Source organism: Trichomycterus rosablanca, chromosome 6, assembly GCF_030014385.1.
Source record: "Trichomycterus rosablanca isolate fTriRos1 chromosome 6, fTriRos1.hap1, whole genome shotgun sequence".
NCBI classification, from domain to species: Eukaryota; Metazoa; Chordata; class Actinopteri; order Siluriformes; family Trichomycteridae; genus Trichomycterus; species Trichomycterus rosablanca.
In genome coordinates this window covers 37,673,220-37,689,953 of record NC_085993.1, presented here as the reverse complement: position 1 = coordinate 37,689,953, position 16,734 = coordinate 37,673,220, and the positions used below count along the sequence as shown (strand labels likewise).

Below are 16,734 nucleotides of genomic sequence, written 5' to 3'. Positions count from 1 at the left end.
GCGGTGAAGGGTCGCATCAGTATAGAGGACGCATTCAGGGTAATAGGACACAACTAGACTGAGGGATAAAAATTAGGAAAAAAAATAAAATAAAAATTGTTAGCTACATTAGTGGGGCAGTCCTTTCTGTGCTGAGTTTGCATGTTCTCCCCGTGTCTGCGTGGGTTTCCTCCGGGAGCTCTGGTTTCCTCCCACAGTCCAAAAACATGCAGTCAGATTAATTGGAGACACTGAATTGCCCTATAAGTGAATGGGTGTGTGTATGTTACTGTGTTACAGGGTGTTACTGTGTGCCTTGCGCCTAAGAAAGTGAGTGAGTGAGCTACATTAGTCTCATGTGACAAAACTTTGTACACCAAACATCTTTATTCATTTTTTAAATGTTATTTTACACCCTATTGTTTGTCTCTGCTTCTTTTATCAAAACTTAAATAAAGACACATACCTAAAATTATAAGAACTACTAATTCAAAGAAACTAGTCTGACCTAAGCACATTCAAAATCTGTAAAGTGTATCATGTTTGTTGAAAACCACTTGCAAGTCTCCTACATAACCCCATGCCACCTTATCTTCACGTGTGCCATTAATACTCCTGACGTTGGTACCCAGCAGAGCCATCAAACATTCCATCTCCGTTGGGCTGCTGGTACGAGCCCGTTCCCCCGGGGCTCTCTGTTTCGTCCCCGCTGGTGAAGGCGCTGTATGGGGCAGCTGCAGCATCTTGGCTCGGGTCGGTGTAGTCCTGCGAGAACAGCGCAGAATCTGCCCCTAGCTTATAGCGCTGGAAAGCCAGGAAGCACTGCCCCGCCTTGTCACAGAGGATTTTGGTTGAAATGGGAGGGAGTTGAGTGGAAAACCAAGTGTGGCAGGATGTATTTAAATAAGGTTAAGCAAAGGATAAGAAACAAAGGGGTGGATGGATTGAGTTTAATTAATGGTATGTCAAATGTAAAATCAAGAGTAATAGATTAATTAATCCAGCAATCCATGAAATTAAAGAAAAGGTGATTAAACAATAGTAATTTATAAAATAATAGTGTAAGTATGAGAAAGAGAGATTAGAGCAGAGTTAGTACAGTACAGTAATTAGTGCAGTAAAAAGATCATTCAAGCTAGCAATAATTAGCAAGCATGTATACTGCTAGTTACATAGTGTATATTAAAACAGAACTAATTCTTAATTATTTCAGTATTAAATCCATCTTGAAAGGTCTTGTTTTGATCTGCAACAACGTCAAAACAATAGAACTTAGGAAGTTGGAGGCAGAATTTGTTGTCCTATGCCTATTTAGCTACATCATTACACCATTCTCCCTAGTCTGGCTACTTATCTCATTTTAATGTCTGACTGAAGGAGTACCAGCCAATTCATTCACAGGAAGCAGAGATAAACGTTACACAAACGGCAGGATTGTTTGTATATGGGTAGGGGGAAAGAATGTGGTCGCCGATGTGGTTGAATTACTATGCTATGTATTACAGATACACCACTGCCTAGAGCAGAGGTTCTCAACCTGGGGGCCGCAACCCACTAGGGGCACCTCAGTGAGTCCAGAAGGGTGTCCCATTGCATTTTACTAGAGTAAAAATTATCACGTGATGGGACATGAAATTCATTAGTCTATTGGCAGAGGAAAGATCTCTTATATGAATATGAATCTGAATCTTATGAATCTATTTTTCACACTACACTAGATTGCCATGGTGATGGTGGACGCTGGCGCATTTGGCTGCCGCTACCGTTACCGTATTTTACCGTATTTTATTGTATTTTTATCGTTTTTCGTTTTCATCTTTTTACACACCTTGTGGATCTATTTCTTTATGGATCTATGTTACTTTTGATACTTTTATTTGTGCTTTTGATACTTTTTGTTCTTTCTACTGTACATCGCGTCTGCGGCCGGTGGTGAACGGTGGATGAGTTTTCCTGGGATCGGCACGATGTTGAACTATTCCGTTGATCAGCTGAGGAAGTTCAACAACTGCACTACTCCATCGTGTATTTCAGTCATCAAACAGCTTGGACTCCTTCGCCGGCCTCGTTATATTCACAGGGGCTCCCGGAGAAAGCTTGTTTATCTTCGAAACGGTAACGCTATTCCATCCTTCTGGTCAGCCGTGCACACTGTCGCTCCGCAAACACGTCATCAGAGCGCTGCTGCCTTGCACACCAGTAGCGGTGTAGTCTCCATGACAACGCTGTCCACGGAGTGGGATGGGAAACGCGGAGTGGACTTAGCAAATCTCCGTTCTCTTCCTCGTTCCTCACAGCCAACTACACAACAATACCACTTGAAAATGGCATTGCTTAATGTTCGTTCACTCAACACAAAAAGTACTGTACTCAGTGAATTTATATCTGACAGTGAACTAGACTTTTTCTGTCTCACTGAAACTTGGCATAAACCCTTGGATTATTTTATGTTAAATCAGACCACGCCAATGGGATACTCGTATATTGATGAACCTCGTATGGAAGGGCGAGGTGGTGGTGTTGCTGCAGTCTATAGGGATGATATTAAAATAACCACTTTGTCTTTTCCTGCTGCTCTTTCTTTTGAACACCTGGCTTTCAAGTTGTCAGGGCCTACTCCTCTGGTCACTGCTGTAGTTTATCGTCCGCCAAAGCCAAACGCTTCCTTTCTCTCTGATTTTTCAGATTTTTTAACCCAGCTTAGTGCCCTCTCATCCTCTGTACTGCTTATGGGTGATTTTAACATCCATATTGATGACAACAACTGTAAATTTGCCAGGGAATTTTTGGAATTGTTACAGTGTTTTAATTTCACACAACATATACATTTTCCAACTCATAAAAAAGGTCATACTCTTGACCTTGTCTGCTCTACTGGTGTCCTAGTTCATCAGCCGTCCAGCCATGACCTTACTGTCTCTGATCATTTGACAATCATCATGGACATTGAGGTCACTAGGCCCATCACTAGAGCTAAACGTAAAATATCCTTCAGGAATCTTCAATATATCTCTCCCTCTGCTTTCTCAGATTCTCTTGTTAAAAAGATGTCTGTCTGTCCTGTACTGTCTAGTAATTCATCTGACCTTGTCGATTACTATAATGACATACTCGCCTCATGTCTTGATGAGCTGGCTCCTTTGAGAACCAAATTTGTTTCATTTAGTCATTCCGCACCATGGTACACAATTGAGCTTCACCAAATGAAATCCCGTAAACGCCAGCTTGAAAGACTTTATAAGAAAACCGGTCTAACAGTACATTATCAGATTTATTCTGATTATCTTCAACATTACAAAGACGCTCTTACGGCAGCCCGATCCACTTACTATTCCGAACTCATACATGCTGGATCAACAAATCCTAAGACTCTCTTTTCCACAATAAATAAACTTCTCAAACCAGTTGACAATACTACCAATTCCTTTACAGTTGACAAGTGTAACTCTTACCTCTCATTTTTTCAAACAAAAGTTGAGAATATCCACAATTTTCTGACAGTTTCCCCTGTCATCTCTGTTTCTCCGCCTATCTCATCTCAATTTATTACCCAGCCTCTGTCTCAGTTCTCACCTGTGTCTCTTTTGGACCTATCTGAGATCTTAACAGGGATGCGAAGCTCCACTTGTGTTTTGGATCCTGCTCCATCAAAACTTGTTAAGGGTTGTTTTCCAGTTATCTCATCACTTATCACAGAGATAATCAATTCCTCTCTTAGTTCTGGCTCAGTCCCTCAATCACTCAAATTGGCTGCTGTTACTCCCATACTTAAAAAACCTGGGCTTGACTCTAACATTATGAGTAACTTTCGGCCCATTTCCAATCTTCCATTTCTGTCGAAAATACTGGAACGTGTTGTTGCCTCACAGCTCAAAGATCACCTAAATTCCAATAATCTATTTGAATCATTTCAGCCTGGTTTCCGCCCCCAGCACAGCACTGAGTCAGCCCTCCTCAAAGTCACAAATGACCTTCTTCTTTCCTCAGACTCTGGACAAATTAATATTCTCGTCCTCCTTGATCTTACTGCAGCTTTTGACACCATTAATCACTCCATTCTTCTGTCCCGCCTTGAATCCTCTGTCAACATCACTGGTACTGCCCTTTTGTGGTTAAGGTCATATCTCATAAACAGACAACAGTTTGTTAATATCAACAATTGTAGTTCTGCCATTGCTCCACTGTCCCAAGGCGTTCCCCAAGGCTCAGTGTTAGGTCCCCTTTTGTTTATTCTTTATATGCTCCCCCTTGGTGACATCATACGTCGGCATGGTTTACATTTCCACTGCTATGCTGATGATATTCAGCTTTACATCTCCTCCAAATCCATTAATACTGAACTTCACTCCACTCTGACAAATTGCATCACTGAAATGAAATTGTGGATGAAAGCTAATTTCCTCAAATTAAACTGTGAAAAATCAGATATGATCATCGTAGGTCCTACAACCCTGGCAAAAACCACAAAAAATTTTCAAATTACCATTGATAATGACACTTTGTCTCCGTCTTCTAACATCCGAAATCTTGGTGTAATTTTTGATAGCAACCTCTCTTTTGACCGCCATGTAAATCACATCACCAAAACTGCTTTCTTTCATCTAAAAAACATAGCACGTCTACGTCCATCACTCTCCTTTTCTGCCGCCGAAACCTTGATTCATGCTTTTATTACATCCAGAATTGATTATTGCAATAGCATCCTTTATGGTACATCTAACAAAATCCTAAAAAAACTTCAGTATATCCAGAATTCAGCTGCTCGCCTCCTTACTCATACTCGCTCCCGTGATCATATTACACCTGTTCTACAAAAACTTCATTGGCTTCCCGTTGCTCAACGCATTCAATTCAAAATTCTTCTATTCACTCACAAAGCTCTCCATAATCAGGCCCCATCCTACCTCACCGACCTGCTCCATCAGCACATTCCCTCCCGTAGCCTTCGCTCTTCTGAGGCTAACCTACTGTCCATACCCTCTAGGACCAAGCACCGGACCTGGGGTGACAGGGCCTTTTCCATAGCTGCTCCATCTTTATGGAATGCTCTCCCCAAACACCTACGAGATTGTCCTGACCTGTCCAAATTCAAGTCACTTCTCAAAACTCATCTATTCAGAGTGGCATTTAACTTGTAACAACACAAAATAAATGCTTTTATTTTTGCTATTCTTTTTAATAGTTTTTATACTTAGATCACGACAGAAATGTGAAGTCCTAGATCCTAAAACTTGTAAAGTTTTCAGTTTCCTGATTGCATGTAAATCTGTCCTGTTTCTGTCTAATTTTAAGAAATTGTTCTATATTTGTTGTTCTCTCTCATAATTTAGCTAATTTTTAATGAACTGTCTTATGCTGCTCTCTTTGTTTTTATCTTAATTATTCTTGATGTTGATGTACTATTTTGATTTTGTACTATGATTTGTATGGTGTATGTACGTATTTGTTTTGATTATTTGTCTTATGTAAAGCGTCTTTGAGTATCTTGAAAAGCGCTATATAAATAAAATGTATTATTATTATTATTATTATTTTATACTACCTATATTCTTTGTTAGGTCTTTGAGAATGGACAAATATTTGATTTGCCCGCCTCTAAATTGCAAAGGTCAACAGATGGTGACTATGAATGATTCCAATTAGGTTGTTGATGCAGATCCCACTGAAGGTTAGGAAGCTCCCATCACCAATTCACCAGAAGTAAATCCACTACATCAACCAAAATCAATAAATACCAAGATATATACCTTCATCAAGGATTCAATGAATTTCCTGTAAGAAGACAATACCTTTTGACATCCTCACTGAAAGCATAAACATAATATCGTAACCTGTGTCATGATTGTTTTTTTTAACACAGGGTGGTCTAAGAGAAATAAAGGATGAAGAACCTCTGACCTAGAGTACAGGTGTCTTGAGTTATTTATTTAGGCTATAAAACACCTATTAAAACTGCTAATGAAAAAAGGTGTTCATAGTGTTCAAAGATTTAACTTTGAACTGCCAGTGTAGTGCTTGTCATATGATTCATAATAAAAAAGTACTGAGAAAATAATAATAATAAAATATAACTAGTGGTGAATCAGATTGCTGCCCTAACAACTATAATACTGACATCAACCACTTATGGCAGCATATTATGTCTGGCATAAAAGATTTATGACAGGTTTATGTCAGTGTCATGTTTGAGTGATATTTTACACTGCGTTCAGGTGTTGTAGCCACACCCATTGCTGACAGGTGTACAAATTACAAAATTATAAAGTGTATATTTTATTCCAACATTATAACATATAACATTTTGGGTAAGGACTTTTTTCTTTTTTCATGACCTTGTCCTTGTGCATGATATTTATTTATTCATAAGGATTTTAACGCCATGTTTAACACACCTCAGTTCCATTCATAACAGAAACGGTCATTATTCGTTACACAAGATTCATCAGATCACAAGTTTATTGTCAAACACAGTCATGGACAATTTCGTATCTCTAATTCACCTCACTTGCACGCCTTTGGACTGTGGGAGGAAACCGGCGCTCACGGAGGAAACCCACACAGACACGGGGAGAACATGCAAACTCCACACAGAATGGACGCACCTGGGGATTGAACCCAGTACCTTCTTGCTGTGAAGTGACAGTGCTACCCACTGAGCCACCGTGCCGCCCTCCTTGTGCATGAAGCAAGGTCCATAAGGACATGGTTTGACATGTTTATTGTAGAGGAACTCCAGTGGCCTGAACAGAGACCTCAACCCTACCAAACATTAGTGAAAAAAATTTGAGCATCAAGTGCAAAACAGACCCCCCTCATCCAATCTTACCTCAAAAATGAAAATTTGACTAAATGGGCACACATGGCCTTCAAACACACACCAAATTCTAATGGAAAGTCTTCACAGAAATGGAATGCTCATGATGGTCAGGTGACCAAATACTTCATTGTAGTTAACCATGAATCCAGATTATAAATCAGATAAAATGATTATTCTTTTTTTTAGTAAATTTTTGATATGGATATAGGGTCATAGGAGAAATGTGTTTTCGCTTTTAAATCCCAAAATGATTCCTTTTAGTCTTTTTTAGTTAAATCAGGTTGATGTAAATGGGTTTGACTGCTAACCTTTGTAATACTGATGCCCTTCAGAACTGAAGCATGACTTGCCTGTTTCAATCTAAACATTGCATAGCCATTTGTTTTATCATACCTAATCTATGCAACAAATTGGCTCAAATTATACAATTATTTAACAAAAAGGCTTTGGCAAGGTTAATTATTTGAGCTTTAAAATACCCTTCAGAAGCGCCCAGGTGGCGCAGTGGGATATTCCGCTTGCACACCAGCACCGAGTTTCTGAACTCCTCGGTTCGAAACTCTATGTTGCCTCCGATCGGCTGGGCGCCATCTAGCGGGCATAATTGGCAGTGCCTGCAGCAGATACTAATTGGCCACTGTATCTGCAGGGTGGGGGCTGGACTATGTGTGGGTGGGTGGGACTTCATACGCTGTAAGGTATGAAGGACCCTGGTTGGCGGAAGAGACGCCTGTGCAGAAAGCAGGGGCGAGAAAAGGAGGGCTGTGCACATGTCGGAAGAGGCGTGTACAGCGACGTGCTCTCCTCGGATGCAATCTGGTATCTCTGGTAGCAGCGGAAGACAGAATTAAGTGCGCTAAATCGGGAGGAAAATGGGGAGAAAAGAAGATGGATGTGGTCGTGGACTATTTTACAAAACCCTAGATATCTTTTCAAACTGTAACAAATCCCACTCATGGTTTCCATCATAATTTTAAAAAGCATATTCAGACTGGCAAAGAAGCAAGTATAGGTTGGCACTTAGAGACCTGAATGCAGAGACCAAATGCAAAGGCTGCTAGTGTATGCATGCACGCACATGCAAGTGTTGTAGCATGTTAGCGCTAAACTCTGGGCTGAGAAGGGAACAATTTAAGGTACTCTTCTTCAAAAGTCACTTTCTTTAGTCTTTCCCAAGTGAACCATGTAAGTGCAGCCTGGAACACACATAATGACCAAGAGCATAGATGAGAAAAGGAACTAGCTATTAGCTGACTAGCTGTTTTATTTGACCTTCTGGTTAAATTAGAATATGTTGATTTTGTAATTAGGAATAAGACATAAAACACTACAGGAAACTGAAATACACCATTTATTATTTAATAATCTGCTTAATTTTATACACCGATCAGCCATAATATTAAAACCACCTCCTTGTTTCTACACATATTGTCCATTTTATCAGCTCCACTTACCATATAGAAGCACTTTAAAGTTCTACAAATACTGACTGTAGTCCATCTATTTCTCTATATATCTTTCTTAGCCTGCTTTCACCCTGTTCACTCACAGAGCAGGTATTATTTAGGTGGTGGGTCATTCTCAGCACTGCAGTAACACTGACATGGTGGTGGTGTGTTAGTGTGTGTTGTGCTGGTATGAGTGGATCAGGCACAGCAGCGCTGCTGGAGTTTTTAAATACTGTGTCCACTCACTGTCCACTCTATTAGACACTCCTATTTAGTTGGTCCACCTTGTAGATGTAAAGTCAGAGACGATCGCTCATCTATTGCTGCTGTTTGAGTTGGTCATCTTCTAGACCTTCATCAGTGGTCACAGGACGCTGCCAACAGGGCGCTGTTGGCTGGATGTTTTTGGTTGGTGGACTATTCTCAGTCCAGCAGTGACAAAGAGGTGTTTAAAAACTCCATCAGCAGAGAATGATCCACCACCCAAATAATATCTACTCTGTAGTGGTCCTGGGAGAGTCCTGACCATTGAAGAACAGCATGAAAGGGGACTAACAAAGCATGCAGAGAAACAGAAGGACTACAGTCAGTAATTGTAGAACTACAAAGTGCTCCTATATGGTAAGCGGAGCTGATAAAATGGACAGTGATTGTAGAAACAAGGAGGTGGTTTTAATGATATGGCTAATCAGTGTATACTGGTAAATGAAAACATAACATATAACTGACACATTTATTCTGCAGTTGTGCATTAAAATAAACACACTGGAATTTGACCAGGGTTGTCCTAACTTTCACATAAGCCTGTATCTTATTCCCTGCAAAAGTGTATTTAGTGTTTGAGTAGCACCAAAATTTTAGATGAGTGAGTGTAAATACAAACCCAGGTGAAGATGGAGAAAAAGGCGAAGGCGATGGCAGCACGAGCTGCATCAGCACCCTCTTTTAGTGGATTGTCCTCAAGTTTTGCCACCTGCCACTGGTTGGCCATGAAGCAGAAGCCCACAAACCACACGAATGACCAAAAGGCTGGAGAAAAAAATGAGAGACCACATCACATTAACCAGTGTAATTGTGAAGACACAATCCAGTGCTGTTTATTAATGTAGTTACTAATAACTACAGTGACCTATTATTTATTTATTAGGATTTTAACATCATGTTTTACACACTTTGGTTACAGTCATAACACAGTCATGGGCAATTTTGTCTCCAATTCACCTCACTTGCACATCTGGACTGTAGGAGGAAACCAGAGCTTCCAGAGGAAACCCACGCAGACCAAGGAGAACATGCAAACTTCACACAGAAAGGACCCGAACTGCTCAACCTGGGGATCGAACCCAGGACCTTCTTGCTGTGAGGTGACAGTGCTACACACTGAGCCACTGTGCCGCCCCGTGACCTGCTGATTACTGAACCGTACTTTAGAATAGACTTTTACTCTGTCTGGTTCAAACTGAACTGATTTACTATGGTCTATAAAGAAGAACAATGACTACAGAAATTCTAATTAACATCTGTCACTTTTACCCTGTCTGGCTCAAACTGAACTGTGTTCATTTACCAGAAATGGAAAACTCCATAGATATGCTCATGATTTTAGAATCCAACTCATGGTCAGGTGTCCAAATACTTAATTGTAGTTGACAATAAATCCACATAAATCACAGAATCTTTTTTGTTGTGAAATTCTGTAATCAGGGCCATCACAGAAATGTGTGTTGTCCCTTTTCCAACAGACAAAATGAATCCTGTTGATACTTTACAACAGATTTACCATGGTTTATAAAGAAGAACAATGACTACAGAAATTCTAAGTAACACCTGTCACTTTTACTCTGTCTGGTTCAAACTGAAGTGTGTTTATTTACCAGTGTTTTGTCAAACCAGGTTTGATGACGGTGGGGGAGGTGGGCGCTGATGTCCTGTGAAAGCCTTCATGACTTGTTACCTGCTCGCTCTCCCTTTTAGTTATGCTGTAATAATTATGGGGCGATGTCTCATGCTACTCTTTGCAAAACTGACATTTTACTCCTAACAATTTCACATTTTCACTACATTTTCTGTTGTTTTACCCCGAGCTGGTTCTGACGAAAACCTGTTTACCCACCCGAGGTTGTCGAGACTGCAAGTCGAGACTGCTGTGCCAACAATGCTGCTCCAGCTAGATTTGACGAGAACCTGGCGTGTTTGCATAAAAAAAATGTCAAGAACTCACTACGGACTTTATCACAGACTGGACTGAATAACAAAGAACTCCAATTATTTTTTTGCTAGTTCTAACTTTTAGTTCGACTTAATTTTGTGTATGTATGTGTGTAAATTCTATTCATTTAAATGATCCTGCAGGCCACCCAATGAGGATGGGGGGTCCCTGCTGAGTCTGGTTCTTCTCAAGGTTTCTTCCTGTATTCCTAGAATTCAAGCTAAATCTCTTGAACAGTGTGAAATACAACTGCTAAACCTGCAGGCAATGGCAGAGTCATTTTAAATGTGAATTGACATCCGCTGGTAAAACAGTAGGATTGCAAGTTCCATTATGTCAGACTCTGCAATCAATGTTCACATCTTTAGTCACTTTTACAGCAGATGTCTGAATTGAAAATCACAGAAAACCTTAAATGGTCCAGAATAATATTTTTCCAGTAACACTGGCACTAATATTTGATATACCAACACATAATGCTTAATGTGGGTGGCATGGTGGCTCAGTGGGTAGCAAGAAGGTCCTGGGTTCGATCTCCAGGCGGGGCGGTCTGTGTCCTTTCTGTGCGGAGTTTGCATGTTCTCCCCTTGTCTGCGTGGGTTTCCTCCGGGAGCTCCGGTTTCCTCCCATAGTCCAAAAACATGCAGTCAATTTAATTGGAGTCACTGAATTGCCCTATAGGTTAATGGGTGTGTGTATGTGTGTTTGTGTGTCTGTCCTGCGACGGAATTGTGCCCCATCCAGGAGGTTACTGTGTGCCTTGCGCCCATTGAAAAGCTGGGATAGGCTCCAGCACCCCCCCGTGACCCTAATTGGATAAGCGGTTAAGACAGTGAGTGAGTGAGAGAATGCATAATGTACAGTGGTGTAAACCAGTATTTGTTCTTATAGCCACACTGGCTCAAGAGTCCTTCAGAAAATCATTGTCAATGAACACAGACCACCACTGCACAAGAAATGCAACCTGAAATTCTCTGGGCCCAGGCTCATCTCAGAAAAGCAGTGAAACATAGAAAAACATTGTAATGTGGTCAGATCAGTCCTCGTTTCAGCTTGTTTTTAAGAAAAATGGACATCAAGTTCTCCCATCCAGATGTTTACCAGCAAAAGGTAACAAAGCCAACATCTGTCATAGTATGGAGGTGCATTAGTGGCCACGGAATGGGCAATTCGCATATGCGTGAAGGTTCTACTGATGTGGAGGCGTATATTGGGATTTTAGGAAGACACATGCTGCCATCAAGGTGACGTCCATGGTTATTTAATCAAGATGCCAGGCCTCATCCTGCTTGTATTACATTAGCATGGCTTCATAGACACAGAGTGCGTGTGCTTGACTGGCCTGTCTGCAGTCCAGATCTGTCTCTAATTGAAAATGTATGGTCCATCATGAAGCTTCCATTGATGTGGAGGAGCATATTGGGATTTTAGAAAGACACATGCTGCCATCAAGGTGATGTCTTTTCCTGGGAAATTTATGATTATTTCACCAAGATGTCAGGCCTCATCCTGCATGTGCTACAACAGTGTAGCTTTGTAGACACAGAGTGAGTGTGCTAGACTGGCCTGTCTGCAGTCCAGATCAGTCTCCTACAGAAAATGTATGGTCCTTTATGAAAAGGAGAATCAGACAACGCTGACCACAGACTGTTGAGCAGCTAAAGTCTCATATCAAGCTAAAATGTAGAAGAATACGGCTTGCAAAACTGCAACTATTAAAAAGTCTTATACAGATTCTTTTTACTGCATTTTACAAAACTTCCCAATTATTCTGAAAATAGAGTTCGCATTTAAATTCTTCCACTGATTGAGATGAATTTGTTTGTTGTATTTATATTGCTTTCTAAAAGTGTTTGTGTCTTATTGTTTTATGGATACAATAAAGCTCAAAAAGCTAAATCGGTTGCATGAGGTGTGTGTGCATCTATAATGGCTCACAAAAGGCTCATAAAAGGCCTTTGTTTTCTTCAATTTATTGCTTGTCCACACAATATCTCACGCCCTGGCATTCACTGCATCTTTCTCCTCCATTAACACAGACACAAATTCAAACGATTCAGGACAGATCCTTAAAATGCTGGCAGAAATGGACATAATGGATCAATCAGCCTGATAAGAGCTGCTGTAAAGTCTGTTTGTGTTATGAAAAATGTATTATTCTGGTTGTGACACTAAATATGGATTAGCACAGGGCTTTAACACGTATACAGCACAAGACTCCACCATCACACTACCTCCTTTACACTAGAGAAATGTGACACTGTAAGTCTGAGGCAATAGTGTATATGCTATACCAACATATAGCCACAGTATCCACTTTATAAGGTACACCTATCTCTACTGATTATTTTATATACACTGTTGTGGGTAGTAGCCCAGCTGCTGCTTTATACACTCTGTTACACTTCTGTATCCCGTATATAAATTAAAAAAGAACCCCCACTTGTCCCCCACTGACCAGATAAATAGATAGGCAGATATATAGCTAGACAGACAGACAGATAATAGACAGACAAATATATAGACAGATAGATAGACAGACAGGCAGATAGATAGGAAGATAGATAAATAGACAGATAAATAGATAGACAGATAGACAGACAGACAGACAGATAGATAGATAGACAGACATGTTTGTCGCATTTGCTGGCGCTGCGTGTTGGCTTCTGTCTGCGCCTGATTTTTGACCTCTAGGACTGGAGCTGCCCACCCCGACTACAGACATCCCAAGTCTCCCGGAAGTTCCAGGAGTCTCCCGCATACACATAGCGGCTCCCTGATGCCTGTCAGATAAAAATCTCCCGGAATCTAGAACAAGCGGGCAAGAGCGCACACACACACACGCATGCACGCACACACACACACGCGCGCATGCAGGCGACACAAACTTTTTTCCCCAATCGCGTATTAAATCCGTTATCTGATATACAATCTAATGCACTATGTAGGGAACATAAATCTGTTATCTGATATACAATTTAGTGCACTATGTAGGGAACATAATTAATTATGTTATACACTATCTAGTGCACAAGGAACCCAAATAATCATCTAGTTATACTTTCTAGTGCACTAGTAAACATGAATACGTCATCTAATAAACTATCTAGTGCACTATGTAGGGAACATAAATCCGTGATCTGATATACAATCTAGTGCACTGTGTAGGGAACATAAATTCATATCTAAAATACTATCTAGTGCACTATGTAGGGAACATAAATCCGTTAACTAATACGCTACCTAAAGCATTATGTAAGAAACATAATTCTATTATCTAGTACACTACCTAGTGCACTATGTAGGGAACATAAATATATTACCTTTCACACTATCTAGTGCACTATGTAGTACACATTAATGTGTTTGTAATGCAAACAGTTACCTTAGTAGCTCAGTTAGCAGCTCCTAAAAGTTCTGTTATCACCCATATCCTTTGGTGTGTGCGAGAGGTTTTTTAGCTTTTTTTTTTTTTTTTTTTGGGCTTGGGGGGTCGGGGTCGAGGTCCGGGTCCGGGGGTACCTCCCTGAAATGAGTTTTTGCAACTTGGGATGTCTGCGACTATAGACAAAAATGCAGAGCTTGGGGGTTCTAGGTCACAGAAACTTGTGGTGATCAGGGATGTTGGGTTGCTGTCGTTCTGCCTCTCTTCTCCGATCACTCAGGTTTGATGACGGTGGGGAGGTGGGCACTGATGTCCTGTGAAAGCCTTCATGACTTTGTTACCTGCTCGCTCTCCATTTTAGTTATGCTGTAATAATTAGGGGTGCCGGTGTCTCATGCTACTCTCTGCAAAACTGACATTTTACTCTTAATGATTTCACATTTTCACTACATTTTCTGTTGTTTTACCCCAAGGTTGTTCTGACAGGAACCTGTTTACCCACCCGAGGTTGTCGAGACTGCAAGTCGAGACTGCTGTGCCAACAATGCTGCTCCAGCTAGATTTGACGAGAACCTGGCGTGTTTGCATAAAAAATGTCAAGAACTCACTACGGACTTTATCACAGACTGGACTGAATAACAAAGAACTCCAATTATTTTTTTTGCTAGTTACAGGGGGTCCCTGCTGAATCTGGTTCTTCTCAAGGTTTCTTCCTGTATTTTTAAGGGAGTTTACTTGCCGCTGTCGCCCTCGGCTTGCTCAACAGGGGTTTTTTGTCTGTTGGTCCTGGATTCTGTAAAGTTGCTTTGAGACAATGTCCATTGTAAAAAGCGCTATACAAATAAATTGACAAAATAAATTGACAATTTTTGACAGACAGTCAGATAAATACTTTTATCCAGAGGGAAATTATTGAATTTGAAATTATTATGGAATTATTGAAGACCAGAAGTGATCTGGGTGGTAGACCATTCTCAACACTGCACTGACACTAACGCAGTAATGACATGGTAATGCGTAGTACTGCTATGAGTGTAACAGGTGCAGTAGGGACTCTTAAAACACCTCATTGCAAATGCAGGCAGTAGAATAGTGTTCCAACCAAAAATGTAAAGCCAACACCATCCTGTCATCAGCAAGAGTCCATTGGTAAATAACTAGGCATTAAGATTAATAGACATTGTTAAGAAATGAGCCCTAGATTCTAACTGTGCACCTACAAGTGCTAACAGGGTATGTGTTGCTAATACAAAAAGAGTAGTAAAAAAAAGGTAAAGACCCTCAGAGCTGTGCATATTGTAGGCCCATAAGCTTATTAAACACAGACTACAAAATTGTTGCTAAAGTTCTCGCTCATAGACTGGAGGTTGTCTTACCTAGACTGATTAATCCCGATCAAACAGGATTTGTGAAAAATCGCTATGGCTCAGACAATATACGCAGGCTCTTAAATATGGTAGATTTTGTTAATAAACACAAAAGCCCTCTTTAATTGTTTCTTTGGATGCTGAAAAGGCCTTTCACCGTGTCGAATGGAACTTTCTCTTTGCTGTACTCGAAAAGTTTAATTTAGGTCCTAATTTTATTAAACAGCTCTATTCAGATCCCCAAGCCACAATCTCATCTAATGGATTTATATCATAAGCAATACGAGTTGCACGTGGGACTAGACAGGGCTGCCCTCTCTCCCCCCTCCTTTTTTCGTTGGTAATTGAACCCCTAGCTGAAATGATTAGATCAAATTTGAAGGTTTTTGGCATTAGGGCGGGACATGAAGAACATAAAATCTCTCTCTATGCTGACGATGTATTGTTATATATAACTAATCCGAATTCATCTCTACCTGCACTATTACAAAGCATTTCCCAATATAGTACTCTATCCAGTTATAAGATTAATTTATTTAACATATCTACTACTTCCCCTATGTTGCAGAATTTCCCATTTAGCTTAGTTACATCTGGTTTTAATTATTTGGGCATTTTTTTGACTCCGGACCTTAATGACCTTAACTCTAAAAATTATATACCTCTTGTCAATAAATTAAAGGCTGATCTGGTCAACTGGTGCTCTCTCCCTATTTCTTTTTTTGGTAGGATAAATACCCTGAGAATAAATATTTTACCACGTTTGCTCTATCTATTTCAATGTCTTCCCTGTAATTTATCTAGCTCATTTTTCAAAGACCTGAACAGGCAGTTTTCGAGGTTCATTTGGAACGGCAGGAAACCAAGATTTAAATTGTCTAATTTAATGAAACCTAAGGAGAAAGGAGGAGCAGGCATGCCAAATTACAACTTTATTATTGGTCAGCCCAGATGAAAAACATAGTTAGTTGGTGTTCTAACAGGACAAATTCATTATGGGTTCTTATGGAATCCAGTGCCTGCTACCCTTTACCTATACAGTTCTTACCATTCATTCAAAATTTGAATAAATTAAAGAATGTCTCGGAGAGCTTTTTTATATCTAATACATTGCGCGCATGGAAAGAAATAAAAAAATTTCTTAAGGTACCAAAAGGCCTCTCCCAGCTCTCTCCAGTGGCATTCAACCCAGACTTTCCCTCTCAATTATCAGATATTGGGCTCTCCAGTTGGAGTAGACGTGGTATATCACAGATTTCTTGTTTATTTCCAGAGGGTGTTATGATGTCATTTTTGGACCTTTCGAATAAGTATAATTTACCAAAGACAGACTTTTTCAGATATCTTCAATTTAGACACTTAAAGCTCAGTTGGATGACAAGACTTTGAGAACTGATGTGACAGTGATTGAGTGTTTTATATCCAAGCAACATGACCTGAGAGGTCTGATCTCAAGGTTTTATGTCATGCTGTCTGATGAGTGTCATTCTTCTTTTGTAAACCTTAAAGGCATTTGGGAAGGGGGCCTG

The 16,734-nt window shown here is 40.2% G+C and overlaps 1 protein-coding gene across 1 annotated transcript in view; it reads right to left on the bottom strand.

The window, feature by feature from the left end:
- The window catches only part of LOC134316527 (synaptogyrin-1-like), a 33,757-nt gene continuing 17,023 nt past the window's right edge, over positions 1-16,734 (bottom strand). Inside the window, exons 3-4 of the mRNA XM_062996914.1 lie at positions 9,128-9,273; positions 1-810 (exon numbers count right to left, since the gene is read on the bottom strand). Of these exons, the coding sequence (XP_062852984.1) occupies positions 586-810; positions 9,128-9,273 (371 nt within the window). The 3' untranslated portion in view covers positions 1-585. The remainder of the gene's footprint in view (positions 811-9,127; positions 9,274-16,734) is intronic.